Source organism: Halichoeres trimaculatus, unplaced genomic scaffold, assembly GCF_033239565.1.
Source record: "Halichoeres trimaculatus isolate MK-OKI-2021-1 unplaced genomic scaffold, fHalTri1.1 fHalTri1_scaffold_21, whole genome shotgun sequence".
Taxonomy (NCBI): domain Eukaryota; kingdom Metazoa; phylum Chordata; class Actinopteri; order Labriformes; family Labridae; genus Halichoeres; species Halichoeres trimaculatus.
In genome coordinates, this window is record NW_027437199.1 from 9,510,301 (window position 1) to 9,529,852 (window position 19,552).

General features: G+C 43.3%; 1 protein-coding gene across 5 annotated transcripts in view; it reads right to left on the bottom strand.

The window, feature by feature from the left end:
- Positions 1-19,552, bottom strand: part of pcloa (piccolo presynaptic cytomatrix protein a) — a 58,090-nt gene that overhangs the window by 17,590 nt on the left and 20,948 nt on the right. For 4 of the 5 annotated variants that reach the window (XM_074698243.1, XM_074698245.1, XM_074698242.1 and 1 more), the window contains exons 4-14: positions 19,301-19,492; positions 12,038-16,085; positions 10,184-11,724; positions 7,899-9,969; positions 6,277-6,324; positions 5,581-5,663; positions 5,244-5,319; positions 3,551-3,676; positions 1,358-1,466; positions 939-1,003; positions 272-453 (exon numbers count right to left, since the gene is read on the bottom strand). In XM_074698243.1, the coding sequence (XP_074554344.1) occupies positions 272-453; positions 939-1,003; positions 1,358-1,466; positions 3,551-3,676; positions 5,244-5,319; positions 5,581-5,663; positions 6,277-6,324; positions 7,899-9,969; positions 10,184-11,724; positions 12,038-16,085; positions 19,301-19,492 (8,541 nt within the window). The remainder of the gene's footprint in view (positions 1-271; positions 454-938; positions 1,004-1,357; positions 1,467-3,550; positions 3,677-5,243; positions 5,320-5,580; positions 5,664-6,276; positions 6,325-7,898; positions 9,970-10,183; positions 11,725-12,037; positions 16,086-19,300; positions 19,493-19,552) is intronic. The other variant, XM_074698244.1, reaches the window with a different exon arrangement.

The following is a 19,552-nucleotide window of genomic DNA, read 5'->3' on the forward strand; positions in this document are numbered from 1 at the left end:
TATGTACTGTGCGGAGCTGTGCTTAGGAGAAATGAAGCTAAAATAGAAATTAAACTCTCTGAACTTATACATCAGTGCATGTGTTGGAACATGAAGATTGCAGAATGAAGTGGAGGTGTTTTACCTCACTAGTACTTCCACAACCATTGGCTAAATATAGAATTGATAATGAAGAAATGATTCTACATGTGGCTGCACAAATGGTACAGGGAACAAGCTGAACCTGGTAAAAAAAAAAAAAAAGGGAAAAAATGAGATCCTTTGGACTCACCTTGCTGCTGTGGCGTTTCTTGCTGACGGAGGGGGATCCTGGCTGTCCAGGACTGGAGGTGGCTGAGGTGGTGGCGGGTAAGCCAGAGGAGGTGGAGGAGGGAGCCTGCTGCTGGGACACTTTCTGCAGCTCAGCTGCCAGCTGCTTGGGGTCCACACCTGGAGACCTGGGCGGTCTGTCACCTAGAGTGGATGAGTCACATCATGGTCATTGTTGCCTTTATATATGTTTATAGCACATATCACACATTGGTGTAGATATCACTTCTATGGTTTTGCATATCTTTGACTGAAACCATTATGTTTAGCTTTTTTCTCTTTGCTTTTAGAGCTGTGTTTTTAGCCCTGTTTCTGCAAGTGCCTCTATAGCATCCACTCAATAAATGCATGAACACACAAAGGAAGCTGTATTTTGGGGCACTTATACTCAGGCTTTAAAGAGTGGTGCTTCTTTAGAGAACAATCGACTGTTCCCAGTGTTATTCAGATAGAGAGGAAAAATAGGCCACAAGTAATGCACAGACTGAACGGGGGAATAAAGAGAATTGTAGATGAAAATGATATTAGAGGAGGGAAAAATAGCAGAAAAACAGGAGTTAATTTAGAAAATCTGACTGCAGAGAGAAGATGACGGGAAAGTGGGGAGGGTTGCAGTTGCAGAAGTTCACCTTTGCTGTGCTCCTGGAAATCCAGGTGCTCTGTGCCTTCAGATTCAGCCAGCATGTTGAGATCACTGAAAGACAGGAAGACAATTATGTTGTATAGTTACACAAAGGAAGGACAAAAAGAGAACAAAACATGGATTGTGAACAGGCAAATGTGGAAAAGTGAGAAGGTTTCAAGATCACTTATAAAGTCCTCACAGTGCCTTTAATTAAAAATATTAGAAAGATATAATCTGGTCATTTTTAAATAAATTTGTGATGAAGGACACTAGGTGATTTAACTCATGACAGTGCCAGGAACAAGTAGAGAGGAGCATTTGATGATATAGAGATAGGAAATTTGAAGATTAGATTATGGAGAGATGGCAATAAGATAAATCACAGAAATGAAAGATCTAACAGAGAAACAGAGAGTCACTCACAGTCTGACACACACTTCTGCTTCATTACACGGCTGTCCAACAAGTCCTTGCACTTCTTCGTAGGTTTTCCCCGTCAGTATAACACCGTTCCACTCCAGGACTTGCATTCCTGCAAAGAGAATCACAAACTTGCAGAGTTGCACACAAACACAACTGAGGAAATGATCAGCAGAGAATGTCATTTCTTCCAAACATCAAACCCAAAGCAAATGAAAGAGAGCTGCTGGGATTTATGGGATTTAGGGGGGATACATTTTGACCAAATCACTGCTCTTTGTTTCAGGGAAAAACATGTTCTGGTTCTTTGCACTCAAAGTGAATCAGACAGAGAGCCAAAACTAGAGACATGAACGTTTGTGACAGCCTCAGCGACAGCTGTGCGACAAAGCTGCTTGTGGAGAAATCAGGCACAAAACTGGGTTAAAATTAACTTACGAATAGAATCGTGTTATTTCTATGACACATCTTTAATATGGAAGACATTTTGAAAAGATGCCCTGTGAAAAGAACCAGTGTGAAAAGAGGACCCAATAAGATGTTGATGATGCATTAAAAGCTCAGCACAGCACTGCAAGCTCACTGCAAACACACCCTGCACGCTGGCAGGACTTACACCGATTGAAACAGCTCATCAGGAGGGTCCTCTGTTTGCGACGATACTCTCGAGCTGCAAGGGAAGCTACTGTATTATCACACTCCTCGTGTTCATCACATCTTGCCCACTCAGTGACTTGTAATCACGTTGAGTTTTGAGCACAGTCATGAAAAAAAAAAAACAGACACACTTTGTTTCTGCCAATCTGTGACGGAAAGCCCGTCAAACCTGACAACATCCCTCCACGTTCACACCACGGAGGCTAAGACACCATGTTCCCACTGCAAAGACCGAAGCACTGCTCAGCCATTCTGCTAAGTGTTGATGACGGGGTTATTGGTGTTATTATGGGTGCGTTTTCCTCCAACTGAACAACACCAGAGATGCATTTTGACATGATGTCTTTAGCAATCATTTGCAGCTTCAGCCTGGTATTGAAAGGGTTTGACACTGACGCTGGCCTATAAGTAGCATTTATCCTAATCTTTTCATTTGAATACTTCTTTAACTGCCTACTACAAAAGTAGAAAAACAGTGACGCAACTGGCATCAATGTAAAAGGATTAAAAAAAAGAGTATAGAAAGAGAAACAAGCGAGAACAGAGAGTACAAAAAGATTTGCCAGCCCTCACCAACACACATCTCACAGCAGACAGATGGTTAGCACACTACGCAGATCTAAACCAGGCATTTTTTTCTCTTTCCCTATTTCATCATCTATACATCACCAGAGTGGCAGCTTCGAAAAGGCTCAGGCCACGGCTTCACACAATGTCCGACACTCTCGGTGTGGCTCAACACAGAGATTAAAAGGGACTCTGAGTAGACAGATGGACTGGGAGGGTGAGTGGGTTAAATGTTCCCAGACTCCCCCTTGTGAAATCAATAACACCTCATGAAATGTGTTCCTGTTAATATACCACACACAGCAATTTATCCTGAGGATGTGTCAGAGAGAGGTGTATAAGAGTGAAAGCACAGGCCATATATCTTAAGGTTAGCCTGTAATCCAAGCAAGGTGATGTGGAGAAGGATCTAGTAGTAGCTATTTAAGGTTAAGCTACTGTGGGGTGAAAGACAGGTGCAAATATTCAATAAAAAGCATTTACATCCTCTTTCTACTTTTTCCACATATTAAATATTTAACTATGAGGAAATAAAGTCTAATGTTTGGATGATAGGCTCCTTTTTTCCCTTTTTTTCTTTTAGTTGTTGTCACCTTTTTATGCAGTGAATCAAATGGAAAAGTAATAACTTTTCTTTCTTTTTGTTTTTTTTATTAAGAAATCCAAATTTCAATTGTAATGGATAAAAAAGGGTTAAAAATGCTCATTGGCAGGCTTGGTCATGACAAATTTCAAACAAGGGGCAAAATTAGTGTTTTTAACAGAGCTAGCATCCCCCTGTCTGCAGCGTATGCTAAAACTAGCTAACTAGCAAGCCAAGCCTACTCCAAAGTTAACCTGTTCGTCGATTTTAAAGCTAATTTAGCATTCAAGTCTGTTTCAAAATACAGTTCTTTTATTCTGTACACAGTTTTTATCTGTTTTATCTCCCTCTACCATGATTAAACACTACTAGGACAACAGATAGCTTACCTTCTAGGATCTTTCCGGTTTGTTCCGCAGCTCCACCAGGCAGGACTTTGGCAACATATGCTCCAATATCTCCATTACTCCCAGGGACCTCTTTCCCTCCAACTACACGGATACCCAGACCATTTCCTGTTCAGGACCATAAAAATGCCTGGTGAGGGGCTTTTTAAGTATTTTGCTGCCTGAAACATGAACAGTGAGATTTTTTTAAAGTCAACTCAGAGGTAAATGCACAGTGAAAGGAGAAAAATTATGAAAGTAATGCACTAAAAACCTAGATACACGCACTCAAACCTATTAATTATGGCATTGAGTTAGGTCTTAAATAATATTATTGATGTGTGACAACAAAAATGTCCCACTATAGCAGCTACAGCAAGAGATAATGAACAAGTACAAGCTAATGTTATGTTGTGCTTCTATTAGCAAGCTAGCTATCAAACATACGCTACAAAGAGTGTAGATTCTTCTTAACTGCAACCTTTATCTTAAAAAAGAAACAAAACTTTTTTTTAAACTAGCAACTTGACTACTTTTATTACTTTTAGTTTTAACCAAATGAAAAACTAAAAGCCTTTGTAAAAACATTTACCACCAAAGGGAGCTAGCTTAGCAGAGTAGCCATATAGTCTATTTCTTTAAGCCTGAGTAAAATTTGAATTTAAAGCTTCAATTTTTTTTCTAAATGAATGCACATAGTTTTGGTTTCAAAACATATCATAAAAAGATACAGAGGTAGTAGCATGAGAGAGTTAGCTCATGCTAATTTCCTGTATCTGTGGACAATAAAAAGTTTGTTAAAACCATTTGTGATGGTTTTATGGTACTGCAGTGGACACTTTGCCTAAATATGCATAAAAAAATAGTCTCAACCCCTCATAGTTACTGCTCTCTGCCTTTGGTATTACACGATTTTAAGATAAATGTAAACTTGTTAAGTGATCATCCACATAAAACACTGGAGCAATTATCAGTCTCCATGGGTAACACATAAAAAGCATTACCCTGACCAATCATCTTCACTTTTTAAAGTATAAAACTCATTACAATGGTTACACATGAGAGAACAAAATGATTGAAGCAAAAAGATTTGGTTCACAACTTGGTCCTAATCAACAAAAGGCTTCCTTTGTAGGCTGTTTGTTAATTACATCAGATCATCCTGAGTGTGAGAGATACGCCATTTTGAGCATGGCAATGACTGATGAGCGTGGAGAGGAGCCAAATCAAAGGAGGGAGCCAGGAAATGAAATGTCTGCCTGCTTTGAGCCTGGAGGAATGGTGTGATGGAACGTAAAGGCTCGGGAAGTGACTTGTGAGTTTCTTGAGATCTGGCATGAATATAAAGTAAATAACATGCATGAAGCAGAAAAGTCATGCTCTGTGGAGGCATGCACTGTAAACCTGATGAGACATTGTGATGAAGTTTAATGTGTGCATTTTAGTTGTACTTACTTCTTCCTTTTTAAAAGAATGTGAATCTATTATAAGATTTAATTTTCAAACAGTGTCTAAGCTGTAAACAGCGCATATTAGATGCAGTCAGTAAGCAATTGGGTCAATAAATCTAATGCATGCATCACAGTCAATAACACATTAGCTTTTAAAACATGCCTCTTCTGAAGCATATCATTTCCTCTCTTACTGCATGCAGCTGATGTTGAATGGAAAAACTGCATTAGACTGTGGAACTTACCTGAGACACTGCGGTCTTTGAGATCCCGCTGCAGTTTGACCCTGAGGTGAGGGAAGGGGTAATATGGGCCTTTTCCCTGTGGCCCATACACAATGGTGAGATGTCATGTATGTTCAAGGTAAATGGGAAAAGGTTAAGCATGGATTCTTTGCAACAAGGACATATATGAGAGATTTAAGATTACTGCGTTAACATGTGGGCATACATACCACATAAATGTCCAGGTGATTGACAGTGGGTGCATGCATTTCATTACTGAATGGTACATGTCAGTAGTTTGCTAGTGTCTGCATTTACGCTACAGTGTATGTGTGTGTTTGCTTTTTTCATGTTTCACCTGTCTCTTCTCATGTCCGTTCTCTGAGCGTCCATCTCTAGGCTTGTCAAACCAGTCTGTCTCTTCTCGCCGGAGGTGGTAGGCTTCAAGGATAAAGAGAGGTACTACTTAAGATCAAGAAGAAGAACCTAAACCCTTTCCTCTTACCATAAAGGAGTGGGATTTTCAGTGTACAAGATGCATGCTCTAAAAAAAAAATTCTTCAAGAAAATTCTATCCTACTAAGTGATTAGGACTAAAATATGAGTAAAGAAAGTGCCAAGAGAAGTATTGAAAGCTTCAACTTGTTGTGAAATCAGAGAGGATGCCAAGCAGCATGTTTTCACATGTATAGTAAAACAGAAAAAAAAGTGGTTTGTGGGTAAATTAAAAAAATATTAGCATATTAGCAGGGGGTAAACCAAATTTTATGAATATAAATGTTGGGTATATGTGTTTTAAAATAAGTCTTGAATCACAATTATGAGAAAATGTAATGTGTTTCTTTTGAATAATACAGTACAAAATGTAACTTTTAAAAATATGAGATGATAACCCAAAAAGTTGAAAATTGGTGTGATTTCAATTTGGAATGTCATTCAAATTTTAAATTTAGCCCAACATTTTGCCTTCATGTTATGGTGATGTAAATTTCACTAGTTGTGCAGGTTAATACGTTAGCTTATGAATAGCTAAAGAACTGAACTAATACTCTACCATTGGTTGCATCGTCTCTGTTCAGAGCCATCAGGGAATCACTTAGAGCTAGAATCAAGGCACATGGATTTACATCGCAAAGTGATTGGTTCCATATCAATGTAACATGTAGTTATGCAGGGATCTTCACAAGTTGAAAGCACAAAGACCAACAATGATAGTTATCAAAAACTTAGTAAAAGTAACACTTTTCTATCTCTATTAATGAAGCCCTGTTTCCTTCCTGGGTACTAAACAGATGGCTGTATTTCATCAAAACGTGAATTTATGCAGTATACTAAGGTTTCTATGGGACAAAATATAAATTCAACATATGCTGCTTAAAAATAAATCAAATGATTACTGGCTGTTATCAATCAAAACATGTCCAAAAGCTTCAAAAGAGGAAACTGTTGGATGTCAAACTTTAAGCAATAAAATCAAAATGTCACGTAGGGATTAGACATTGTTAAGTACAAATTACAAAAGCTGTGTCATCCTTTTGATGACAGCTTAAGTACCATGCTTTCAGTAACAGAACAGAATTTAAAAAAAAACAAAAAAAACAAATGAAAGCCTAATATTTGCTCAGGGAAAAGCATGCCCTGCTGATGTTATGTGTTTGTGTCAAATAAGTCAAGTTAGTGACAGCTTTAGAAAATGCAGCATAAACACACTAAGTGGAAGGATTCATTGGCGTGAATATATTCCATGCAACATAAAGTCAAACATGCATCACAGTACAAACAAGCAAGTATGAAGACAAGATATGCAAGTTCAAGTTTTATATTTATTAAACACACACTTCTCAACCAAATATCATGCAATTTAAATGTACAATAAAAGCCCACTACATGCTGACAGAAGAATGTGTTCAGCTTTTTCTATAGCTGTAATTTGGATTAAGTAATTAAACTGTAGTAAATAAATAATTAAATTGTAGTAAATAAATACAACCACAAACATATTTATATTCTTAAATATACCATAGAAGAACCAACATGATCCACTATCCGCGTAACACATCTACAACTGTAGAATCCAAATAGTTTGAGAATACTACACATTGTATGTGGATGAGGCACTTTTACAGTGTATCATTCAGTGCTCTTAATCTGATCTAAATTTCAAGGGATAATTAAGCAACATATGCCTAAGTCTTGTATGCTTAACAAGCAGAATCTATAAAAGTTCAAAACAAAAGAAAAGTCCAAAGACATCATGCTCTAAACAAAATGGAGACGGCCAAAAGTAAGCATTTGCTATCTCTGTGAGGAAACCTCCTACATACTGACAGTACCACGGTGTCATGCAGGAAAGTAATTTGATTGAATATTATACAAGACCAGGAGTGCGAACAGAAACAGAAACACAAGCATGCAGAAAGGTATACATGCACACTATGTCTGAGCTAACTGACCAAATGCACAGTCACCAAGAAACAAATGAAGATACATTAACGACAATTGAAGTTAAATAAGACCAGGAAGTACAAATGATACATGCAGACATTCGACAAACACGGTAGTGAAGCGTCATGGACAGAAGAACTATATTCAAGCAAGAAAATCCATAACTAGACAAAGTCATAGATAAAACATAAAGAAGGAACAGAGAGGAAATATGCCAGGTCCGTTTTTTACCTTCACTATCTGACATGGTGCCCTGAAGGTCATCCAGAAGCACATACCCCCTACCCCTGGTTGGCTCTTCCCTGACATGTTGCTGTTGCTGGGAATCCTGCAAGGACAGACAGGAACCAAACTGGTCCCTTGAATCAGCTGAGATTGGCGGCAGAGGACCTGCTGATGCACGAGCCATGCCCATAGGTTGCCCAACAGGGCTCAATGGACTCTCTTCTTCAGAGTTTTGGGCCACTATTGGTATCCTGCCACGCCCACTTTGGACAATGGGAAGGCTTGTTGGTTTGGTGCGACCAGAAGGGGTCTGATAGCTTGTTACATCTCCAGATGCTTCACCGTCTCCTTTAAGCCGAAGTGACGAGCTGGAAGGGTCCCTTTTGATAGACAAGTCCAGGCCATAACAAGATGTGGGTCTAGATGAAGGTCTTGAGCGACTACCACTGGGATAGGCAGAGTCTAACCCCAAACTCTGACCCAAATTTAAAGACCCAGCCAAATTGGCACCCAAGGTAGAACCAAGATATTTCTGTTGCTCAGCAATATTCTTACGGAGGCCAAAGGTGATCTCGTCCTGCATCAGCCGGCTGGATCTTGGGGATGCACTTGTAGACCCAAGATAGCTTGTATAGTCTGTATCCAGTCCTCTGCTGTCAGTAATAGAAGAGTACTTTGAGGAGATCTTCGGGTCTACCAGTGGAGCTTTATGTTTTTGGTACAGCATTGAAGCTGGAAGTTGTTTAGCTGCCTGCTTCTCCAAGGTAAGACGGCTGATGCTGTACTTGTCTGTCTTTGGATAGTGTCTTTGGGAATAACTTGATATGCCAGAGCTAGGGGTATAGTAGTGCTGGGACAGACCCGTCAGTTGTTCTAAGTTTTCTGTCCCCCCTGTGCTTCTTCTAAACTCCTGCTTTAGCTGTTGCTTCAGGAGTTTTAATTCATAGGGCTCCTCCATTGTATCCTCTTCATCAGGGGTCTTTCCATAAGTGTGGAGTCTAGAGGTTGACCCAAGATAGTCAGTTGACCCTAGATCTGCAGCACTCCGGCGCAACAGCTTTTCTGCCTTGGCTAGTTCCCTCTCAGCAAGACTATACGATGAGGAAAGGCCTGTGGAGCCCTTGGCCAGATCTGCAGCATCTTCTAGCAACATGTAACTCCGAGGTGTGTGGTGATCGACATCTGAGTAGTAGGAATCAGAAACAGCTGACATGGGGCTACGAGCCATACTTCCAACTTCCAAGGCTCTGAGATCAAGGTGGTTTCCATATTTGTCATACTTGACTCCCAAATAGGCTGATGATGTGGGGTCAGGCTGGCGGCTAATGACATCGTACTTAGTTGCATCTAGCTCTGAAAGGAGGGCTGCTTGTCTAGCAGCCTTTTGCTGCAACAGGAGCATCTGGTGGTAACTCTGCTGCTGAGAGCTTGTGAGCGAAGGGACAGAGGAATAGAGAGAATGGGACTGGTAGGACTGGGGAGTCTGGTAGAGAGACTGCTGGTATTGGCTTTGAGGGTATTGGTACTGGGAGTATTTCCCATATTCATGCTTTGTTTGAGGTGGAACAAAATCATCCAGTTCGGACTGAGGAGCTGTCCTGGGACGTTCAAGACCGTGATCTTCAATATCTTCATCCTCACCATCTCCAAGCCCACCTCTACTTTCTCGGATGTTACTAACCTCACTGTCTGACATGTAGTCTCTGTCCTCTGCAACGCTCTGTAAGTAGGCCCTTTCCCTTTTCTCACGTTCAATCAAGAGGGCATCTTTCCTACGATTTATACCCATCTCCAAGTACCTGAGCTTGGCATCAATCTCTTTTTCCTCCTCATCTAGCTCTGCCTGTCTTTTGCGGAGCTTAGAAGACTCACGCTCCACAAGGTCTAGCTCACGATCAATGTCTTGTAGGATTTTGGCACGTGCCATGTTGGAATTGCGGCACATTCTTCGGCGGGCAGAACCAGTGGGGTATGCCGTTTGGCCACTGGTTGTTGACTCATCTTCTGATGGAGGATTGGGTAGAGTCCTCTTCACCTTCTTTTGAGTTCCTGTTGGTGTGCTGCCTGATCCTTTTCCCTGTGGCAAAAGTAAAATGAAAATTATTAATATTACAGTAACTCAAACTGCTTTCTAGAACTCCGAACTCCTTTTTTTTTCAAATTTCGTTTAGATGACATATTCTCTTTTTAAGGAACAACTCTCTCTTAAAATTACTGATTAGCCTTCAAAGTCAGTGCCAGTGTTATTTCTTATTTTAATGGAAGTAAAGGTATTGTTATAAAGTACTTACGGTGTAGCTATCCCCATGCTGGGTGCCAGATGTTGCTCTCTCTTCGCCTGTTGGACTCATGGGCTTAGGGTCAGACATGGATCTCTGCATTGCTTTTGGCCCCCTAGGACTTGATGGAGATGCATGAGATGGATCCCCACTTCCTCTTAGCTTTTGTGGGCTTGTATCACCAAGTGATTTATCATAGGACACAAACTCCATGGATTTGCTTGGAGATATACAGGGGGATATGGGTGAATAAAGCACTTTGGGAGACTTTGGAGGGGCTTGAAGTGTGGAGGATTCAACTTTAAGATTTGGAGAGTGACTTATTTCTAGAGGGTTGGGTCGTCTCTTTGGTGAAGTCCTTTCAGAGTCCGACAACTCCATCCTTGAGTCCATTATTATGTTCCCTTCTGAATCTGTTTGAATCGATATCTCAGTGTGAGCTTGAAGAGACATGTCTGACTGCCCACCCCTGTCACCCCTGGCAGTGCGTGGCCGGCTTTGTCGACTTCTGCTTTGAGCCTCCCATTCATCTTGATCCTCATCATCAGTCTGCACACAACTGTCAACACTTTTTTTGGCACTTCGCTTTTTTCTCCCTGCTGTGTAAGCTTTACTGACTGCTTCATCCTCTTCATCCGTCTGGCACCCACTATCAGTGATCTTTCTGGCCAGCACTGTGCCATCAGGTCCTATGACAATTGCCTCCTGCACACCATGCCCCGGAATGTCCCCACCTGGGTACATCTGACGAAGCTTCTGCTCTTCTAGTTGCAGGCGCAGCTGTTCTTGGAGTCTCTGAATCTGCTCAAGCTGATGCTGCTGCTGGGCAAAAGTTTCTTTCTGCATCATAAGATGAGCCTGTCTTTCCTCTTCCTGTTGGGTCAGGATCTGCTGCTTCATGGCCTGTAGTTCCTCTAGTTCCTTCTGTACTAAAAGCTGTTCTTGTTCACGGAACCGCTGAATCTCATGACGCTCCCACTCTAATTCCTCGGCTAGGCGCTGCTGTTTGAGTTTTTCCATCTCTAGCCTCTCTCGCTCTGCCATGTACTGGCCATCCCCTGGAACCATGGGAGAGGATAGAGCCTCTAGTGAAGCAGCTATAGCCTCTAGGGATGCATCAGTGTAGGTATCAAGGGATAAGGATGCTGTTGCTGTGTTGACAGCAGGAGCAGTAGTAACCCCTCTGGATATTTCCAGATTTAGTGGGGCATCCCCGATCTCCTCTGTTTCAGTTGTGGAGATGGTTGACAAGAAACTGTGAGACCGTGTAAGAGGCAAGTTTTGGAGATTTGACAAAGACGGCATGGTGTCGCTGGTGTGCATACCTGACAGTGTGTTGTATGAAGTACTAAAGATTGATCCAGGTTGAGTGGTAATAGCATATGTAGAAGGTATTGGTGCACATACAGAGGAATAGACCACCCCATTTGATGATCTCAACACACTGCTTGTACCAAAGAGTGTACCAACAGCCGTCGTGACTCTGGCTTGGGAATAGGGTGGGATTGTCATTCCAGCGTAAGTCCCTTTCTTTGAGTAGTCAACAGCTTCACCTGTAAGAAGTCAAAAATATCATTTGAGTCCAGTGATTCAGACTGATTAGGGTTGAAGTAAGCCATGCCATATCCAAATCATGAAAAAAGGTGAAAAAAGGAAAAAAAAAAATCTTCAATGTTGATAAGTGTAACAAGCATACACAAGTTGTACAGTAATAGCATGCAGGCACATGCAAAAAAGTGATAAAAAATCAAATGTCCATGCAAAACAAAAAACCAATGCCAAAAAACATACAAACTTAGCCATGAATGAGTGGAGGCAGTTCAAAGTGACATTTAAGTGACAGGTCTGCGATGTCACTCCACTGACCTGCATCAGAAATCTTTGCAGAGGTAAGATCTACTGCACCCTCTGTTGTGCCACTGAAATTATAGCTGTTCTTACTCTTGTAGAAGAACAAGCCAGCTTCAGCTAGGTTAGTGTCTGACATTGATGGTTTAATCCCGCCGAACCCTCTCATGCCATAAGATGATCTGTCGTACTGGTAGTGATCATCACGATATCCAAAACGGTCTTCAGGCAGAGGTGTGGTTGGTTGCTGGGTGGTGCAGCTTCCTGCAAACGGCAGCTTATACACAACATCACAACACACAGCTCGTTTTCCTGCAGTCAGATCCACTGGTTTGCCATCATCATCTGTTACAACAGCTGTTGCCACTTCTGAAGAAGAAGCATCCACTGACACCACCGTATTGAATGGTTTGGTTGTGCTAAGGTCAACAGCTCCTGCCACCGTGGGTGTGCCCACATTAAGTCCATTGGCAACACAGCCTGCAATAGAGGTAGGGGCGATGGTCACAGGAGTTGGCTGGAAAGTCCCTCCACCTGTGCTTGATCCAACTGAGAGATTGATAGGGATCTCTGTAGAAGCATTAGTTAAGGGCTGAGAATCAATTGGCCGATAAATGATTTGAGAGACAGGCTCAAATGCCTTGTTCTTAGTTAACTGCAGGGGCACTGAAGATACTTGAGCAGTGTCTCCATTATCACACTGCTGTATCGTAGCAGAACAGGTCACAATGGTGATGCTATCAGTCACTATAGAGACAGTGGATGATTCTGCACTGAGGTTGACCACAGATGGCTGCACTGCACTGTTCTGACGGCTGACATCAGCAGCCAAGGACTGACGTCTTGAGTCTGGGCCAGCAGACAGGTCAACACCTTTCATGTCAGACTCTGGATCTGCTTTCATAGTCCTCAGATCTACCACCTCAGATGGTTGGAAAGTCTGTCCATTCTGTGTTGACACTTGAGGTTTGGGTTTTTCCATTGAGATTGGTACCCCAGTTGCCCTTGGAGCTGGCACTGGTGGTGGTGTCTTTTCGTGAACAACAGAGACCGTGGTCCTTTGAACCTCTGTGGTGACCACCTGAGAGATAAGGTTAGGCATAACCCCAGTAGGCTGTGCTGAGGCAGATATAGCTTCAATTATGTGACAAGAACTGGACACATGTTTCTCTGGACCACAAATCTCTTGGCTCTCAATGGATTCTGTGACACGTGTGTATGCCAGAGGCACTCTGGTTGTCTGAGGAGGGGTTGTTGGTTGATGCTGTGGGTATGATTGTGGTTGGGGCTGTGGTTGTTGATAGCTTTGGGGCTGACCATGATGTGCAGGGGATGCTGGGCCAGGGCTTGTAGGAGCTTGAGTTGAGATAGTGTCCACTGGAGAGCTGGGCTGAGATGGCAGTGTGATAACCACATATGTGTCACGAAGATTGCTGGCATATCTTGGAGAAGACGGAGACTTTGGTGAGGGTTGAAACGGCTTAGTCTCAGTAGAAGGACTCAGATTTAGAGCTACATCACAGGGCCCAGTGGGAAGTGCAGTAGGTCTTGTTAAATGAGGGGCATGGGCAGGTGAAGAAGGCTGTGAGCCGGGCTTTGGAGCAATTGGTGGTTTCACAACATGTCCTGGTCCAGTAGGCTTTGGGGGAACAGGAGGAGGGACGTGAGGTTTATACATGGGTGTGACAACTTGTCTTGTAGGTGGTCCTGCAGCTGTGGTTACTGGCACCATCTCTGGCTTGACTGAAGTTGCTGAAGCCTGAGGTGGAAGAGGAACTGGAGGTTTCCTGGGAAAAACTGTGGGCTTTGGTGGGGTGGGAGGAGGCAGTGGTGGTGCATTAGATACTTCAGATTTTTCCTGAGAATTAGCCCTACGCAGGATGCTTGGCTTTGGGGGCACAGGTGGGGCAGTTGACACTACACTAGGAATACTGGGTGTATACTGGGGGACTGTAGGTAAGGGTGAAACACTGGCAATCACATGGGCTGATGTCTTTGGAAGTTCACCAGATAAGTCAACAACATCATCCTGGGATGCCTCGACTGTGGTCTTCAGTGGCTGATCTGATAAGTTCAAAGGAGGCGTCACAGGCTCAGTTTCTGAAGCCCCTGTAGTGTCTGATACTTCACTTATCCCCTCTTCTCTTTTAACAACACTCTCATCATCAGAAGACAACTCTCCTGATGAGCATTGTGTCACCCTTAAATCTGGGATGGGGTGCAGTGCCCGTCGAGATGCAGCTGCATCCACTTCTGGCCCCAGCTGAGTTGGACTTGTTCCAGGAGTCAGCACCCTTTTCATAAGTTCTTCATAAGCAGTTTCAGCATCCAATAACGGCTTCCCATCTTTATCTAATGTGACTGTACTGCTCTCTGTGAAGGTCCTCTCAGCAGGTTGCAAAATGATTGCTGGGTTGGTGGTATCCTTTTTAGGTTGCATTTTTTGATATTCCTGCTCAAGCTTTTGGAATTCTTTTCTTTTCTTTATCATGTCTTCATAAACTTCATCTGGAGATCTCAGCTTTTTTGGCTGAGCAGGAACAACAATCTTCTCTTGCTCCCCCTGATCAGCTGTTGAGTTGTCAATAAGTGATGTATAGGCATAATCTTCAATTAGCATTCCTCCATAAAGAGTTTCTTTTTCAGGTTGAGGCTCCCCTTTTTCAACTGTCGGAGACGTAGCCCTTAGCATGATTTCCTCATAAGCCTCATCAGCAGATTTCAGAGTCTTTTTCTGTAAATTATCAGTGTTCTGATCCTCTGTTGGGGAGTGGAGAGACACTGATGTTGGCAGTTGATAGGTTTTCTGAACTGCTGCTATCTTTGCAGCATGAATTTCAAACCCTTCAGGGTCTGATTCAATACTTGGAGAGAAATCAGAGCAGGATGATCGTCTGATCTCCTCCATTTCAGCTTCTTGTCTCAGTTCTTCAGTCGGTGAAGCATCTTCGATGGGGGACAGGTTGCTTGGCGGTGTCTTTTGGTGATCTCGCCTTCTCTGGGCTCGGATCTCATCTTTGTCTTTCTTTGATTTCTTTCCAGAGCCTTTCTGCTTTTCTTGCTCCCTTAAGAGCTCCTCTTCTTCTCTTAACTCATCTTCTTCAGAAGAGTCTTCAATAGTTGGAAGCGTCTGTCCGGGCTGTCTGTGTTTGGCTTTCCTGTGTTGTTTACCTTCACCAGAACGAATGTGGCTGGGACTACTGTCGCTATCCTCATCAAGTGATGACAGGGATGTTGGGGATGTCCCTGGAGTGAAGCTTGATGCGTGAAGACTTGATGACCCCTCACCTCTGGATCGATCATCAGGAGAGTCTGTGAGGCTTTCGATTTCTGCGTCTCCATCAACATTTGGTATTTGTATTGGGCTGCTTACAGTGTTCAGCTCCATAGTTTGGAATTTGCGAGCTGCAGTACCAGTTTCCTGCTCTTCTCCTTGCGTCTCTGGCCCTTTCTCTCTTTCTTCATCAGGTTTATCCAATGATCCACTGATTTGCTTTTGTTCTTCATCATCTGGACTGATGGTGCTTTTCTTGGTAAGTCTTCTGACTTTTCCTGATGTACTTCTCTCTACTGTCTCAGTTTTTTTCTGTTCCATCTGTTTTTTCTCATCCTCTCTAATCTTTCGCCGAATTACATTTTCCTCGTCAGATGGGGAAGCATCCTCATTCTCACTCATTTCCATTATTTGTTTTCGGATAAACTCCTCATCATCCCCTGACATGGGGCTCTCTTTCCCAATGCTCTCACTGCTCTCATCCAGAGAATCTGCTCTGGTTTCCATGGGTACAAGGAGCTTTTTCTTAGTTGGACCTTTGGTATTCTTTTCAGAGAGTTCTCTGTCATCCTCAGAGCTAGGTGAGTCAGGTGAGAGAGGCAGGACCTCTAATTTGCGCCTGGTTTTGAGGGTGTCTGTTAGTTTCTCCTCTGCTTCTTCTGGTTTGGTGCTTGCTTGGGCCTCGAGGATTGGAAGGACGGTGCTTTCCAGCTTGGCTAGGTCTGATGGGCTGGTGAGACTCCCCTCCACGGCAGCCTTTCCAGTGTCTTTCAAGGTCTCCAAAACTTTCACCTGTGGGTGCAAATGAGACAGTGAGTATTTTGGTAAGAGTTTTATTTTGTTGTAACAATTAAGAGTACTGAGAAATTAGAGCCATGTAGTAGATGATGAATTTAGATACCTTTAAATGATTTATAGATCACTACTGAAGCTAAGAGTTTACAACATTGACTACAACTCATGCTATGAGCTACAGTCACCTCAGCAGCAGCATCATCATCAGTGGGCTTTTCCAAAGGCAGACCTTTGGCCTCCTCTTTTCCCTCCACATCTAGAGTTTCTTGCTTTTGTTCAGTGTCCTGCTCACCGACTACAGAGACTGGGGTTTCAGGTTTTTCTACAGGAGCAGAAACTACCGACACAGATACACCTTCTTTTTCAGAAGCTGTTTCTGATACTTCAACCGTATCTAGTGGTGGCTTCTTCTCTACATTGTCATTTTTCTCACTGACAGTGTTTGTATCTTTCTTTTCGTCAGCAACAGGTTGGGACTCTTTCTCCTCAGATACTCCTTGTTCTTTGCTCTCTGCGACCTCCTCCTGTTGCTTCTCATCACTGCCTGCCAGAGCTGTCTCGCCCTTCATCTCAGGGTGATTTTCAGCTGTATCGTTTGTCTTTTGTGAGCAAACCATCCCCTCATCCTGGATGATTTCCCCATCAGTGGCTTTATCTCCCCTTTGTGTCTCACTAATGATTTCTGGGGGTGACATCATTCCTGCATTTTCCATCCACTCCTTACCACTGACCTTTCCTTTTTCCTCTAAATCAGGAGTAGCCTTTTTCTGTGATTCATCATCATCTGCTAGTGTCTCCTTTTCTCCCTCCTGTGCTTTATCCTCTGCTGCAACAGGTTTCTCTGTTTCCTCTGACTTTTCAGGCAATGATGTTGTCTCAACTAAGCTTTCCTGAGCAAGTGTTTCTGTTTGTTCTTTTTGAATCTGTATCTCCTCTTTTGGGATTTCCTCAGCGACAGCTGGCTCTCCGGCTGCTTGTGATTTTTTCTCCTCTATCCCAGTACAAACAGTCTCTGTCTCAGTCGAGGTGAGGGCTGCACTTGATTCTGCCTGATTAACCTGCTCCTCCAGAGGTTTCTGGTCATTTGCCTTCTCAGCTGTTTTCTGTTCAGCTCCCTCTTTTTCAGTTTGTACCTCAACAATCTTCTGTGAATTAACATCCTTTTCCGAGGCTTTGCCATCTAATGATACACCCTCAGTCCCTGCCTTTTCCTCATCTTTTTCCTTGCCAAGAGCTTTCTCTTCTACACATGCATCTTCAGGTGTAGTTTTTTGTGTTTCTAACTCATCTGATTTCCCCTCATCAACTCGCTCAGGTACTTCCTGCTTAGCATTTTGCCCTTCAAGAATAACATCTTCAGATACTTGAGTCTCAACAGCATTCTCCTGTTTTGTTTCCTCTTCAACAGGAAGACCAGGAGAGGACTTATCTGATTGGTCAGGAGGAGTAGTCATCATCACCTCCCCTTCATCGATTTTATTGGGCTGACTTTTGTCCTCTGGAGGAGCGGACTCCGCCTCTTTTTCCTCAACTTTACTCGCCTCACATTTCTCCTCTAAAGCAACACTAAGCCCCTCCTCTTTTTCCTCAACTTTATCATCCTGACTTTTTACCTCTGGTGGAGAAGACTCCTCTTTTTCCCCAACTTTACTCGCCTCACATTTCCCTTCAGAGACAGGACCAAGCCCCTCCTCTTTTTCTTGAATATTTTTGTCCTGACTTTCCGCCACCAAAACACTAGGCTCCTCCTTTTTTTCTTCAATTTTATGAACCTGACTTCCCTCGTCTGAGGGAGTAAGCTCTGCCTCTTTTTCCTGAACTTTATGGACCTGACTCTGCTCATCTGAAGGAGTAGGCTCTGCCTCTTTTTCTTCAACTTTATGGACCTGACTTCCCTCCTCTGAGGGAGAAGTCTCTGCCACTTTTTCTTCAATTTTATGGACCTGACTTCCCTCCTCTGAGGGAGAAGGCTTTGCCTCTTTTTCCTCATCTTTATGGACCTGACTCCCCTCATCTGAAGGAGCAGGCCCTTCCTCCTTTTCTGTGACTTTACCACCCTGGCCTTCACCCTCTGATGCTAAGACAGGAGATTTGTTTTCTGACTCTTCTGCAGGTTTTTCAGATTCAACACGATTTTCCTGGTTTGGTTGTAGTTCTTGTTTTTCATTGTCAGGTTTAGAGACCTCTGCATTGTCCAAAGGCACTGCATTTTCTGCAACTTTATCTGATTGAGGAGGCAGAGGAGCTCCTTCCTCTGACGGCAGCTTCTCTGTTATTGGTTCTTGTTCTACTTTAACCTCTTCTGCAACTTCATCCTTAACTTCAGGCTCTGCACTGCTCTCCCCAGGTTTTGTATCAACGTCTGTTTGCTCCTCATTCAGAGCCTTAACTTCTGCATTTGATTGAGTAGTTTGAGGTTCATCAGTCTGAGGTGGCTTACTCTGCTCAAGTTCTACCTCTTCTATCTTTCCCTCCTTAATATCCTCATCTACTTTTTGATCAAGTGCAGCGGGGACCTCCTGTGATAATGACTCTGGGCTCTTGGCAGACTCTTGCTCAGTTGAATTTGTTGTCACTTCTGGAAGCTTCTCTGGAGCTGACTCTTTTTCTTCATTATCTGTTTTGGGAGCTGCAGCTTCACTCTGTGGATTTGGCTCTGATTCTGCCTCAGCAGGGGCTGTTGTCTTGTCTAAACCTGTATTAGTCTGGAGAGTTTCCTCCTCAGCCTCCACGGGGAGAGAAAGGTTCTCTGTCACATTCTCAGAGCTGCTCTGCTGCTCTTGCTCTGCTGGGATTTCAGTGACAGGTGAACTCTGTTCTTGTTGGTTGACATTAGACGGCTCTGAATCAGGGAGAGAAGGCTCCTCTGCCCTTTTCTCAGAGTCATTTTGCTGCTGCTCGGCTGCTGGGATTTCACTCTGTGTTTGTTGATCAGCATCAAATTGCTCTGTCTCAGGGTGAGGACCATCCTCTCCTATTTTCTCTGAGCTGTTCAGTTGTTGCTCGACTGCAGGGACACCGTCTGCTACACTCTCTGAAATCGGAGCTTGTTGCTCGGGATGAATTACAGGCTCTGACTCTGCTTCAGCTGCTAGTGACTGTGTTTGTTCCTCTGACTGTGGTGTTTCCTGAGGAGGAGTTTCAGTAGCAGGGGCATCATGATCTGGGGGAATGAGTGCACTATCAGGTGTGGGGGTGGTTGCAGGTTCTACCTTGGTCTCAGGAGCAGGTGGGGCTGGGTCAGCTGCTTCTACTACAGGTTTGCTATCTATAGCAGCAGGGGCAGGGGTGGGGGAGGGATCAGGTGGTTGCTTCTTTGGGGACGCCATTGCTGGAGGTGGGAGGTCTCCCAGCTGACCCGACATGGCTCTTTGGGTCTGGCAGTTGAGGCAAAGCCATTCTTTCTGCAAGACAAGGGGAAACACAAATCTTTAGTTATTAATACAGAAACTATTGTCCACTTA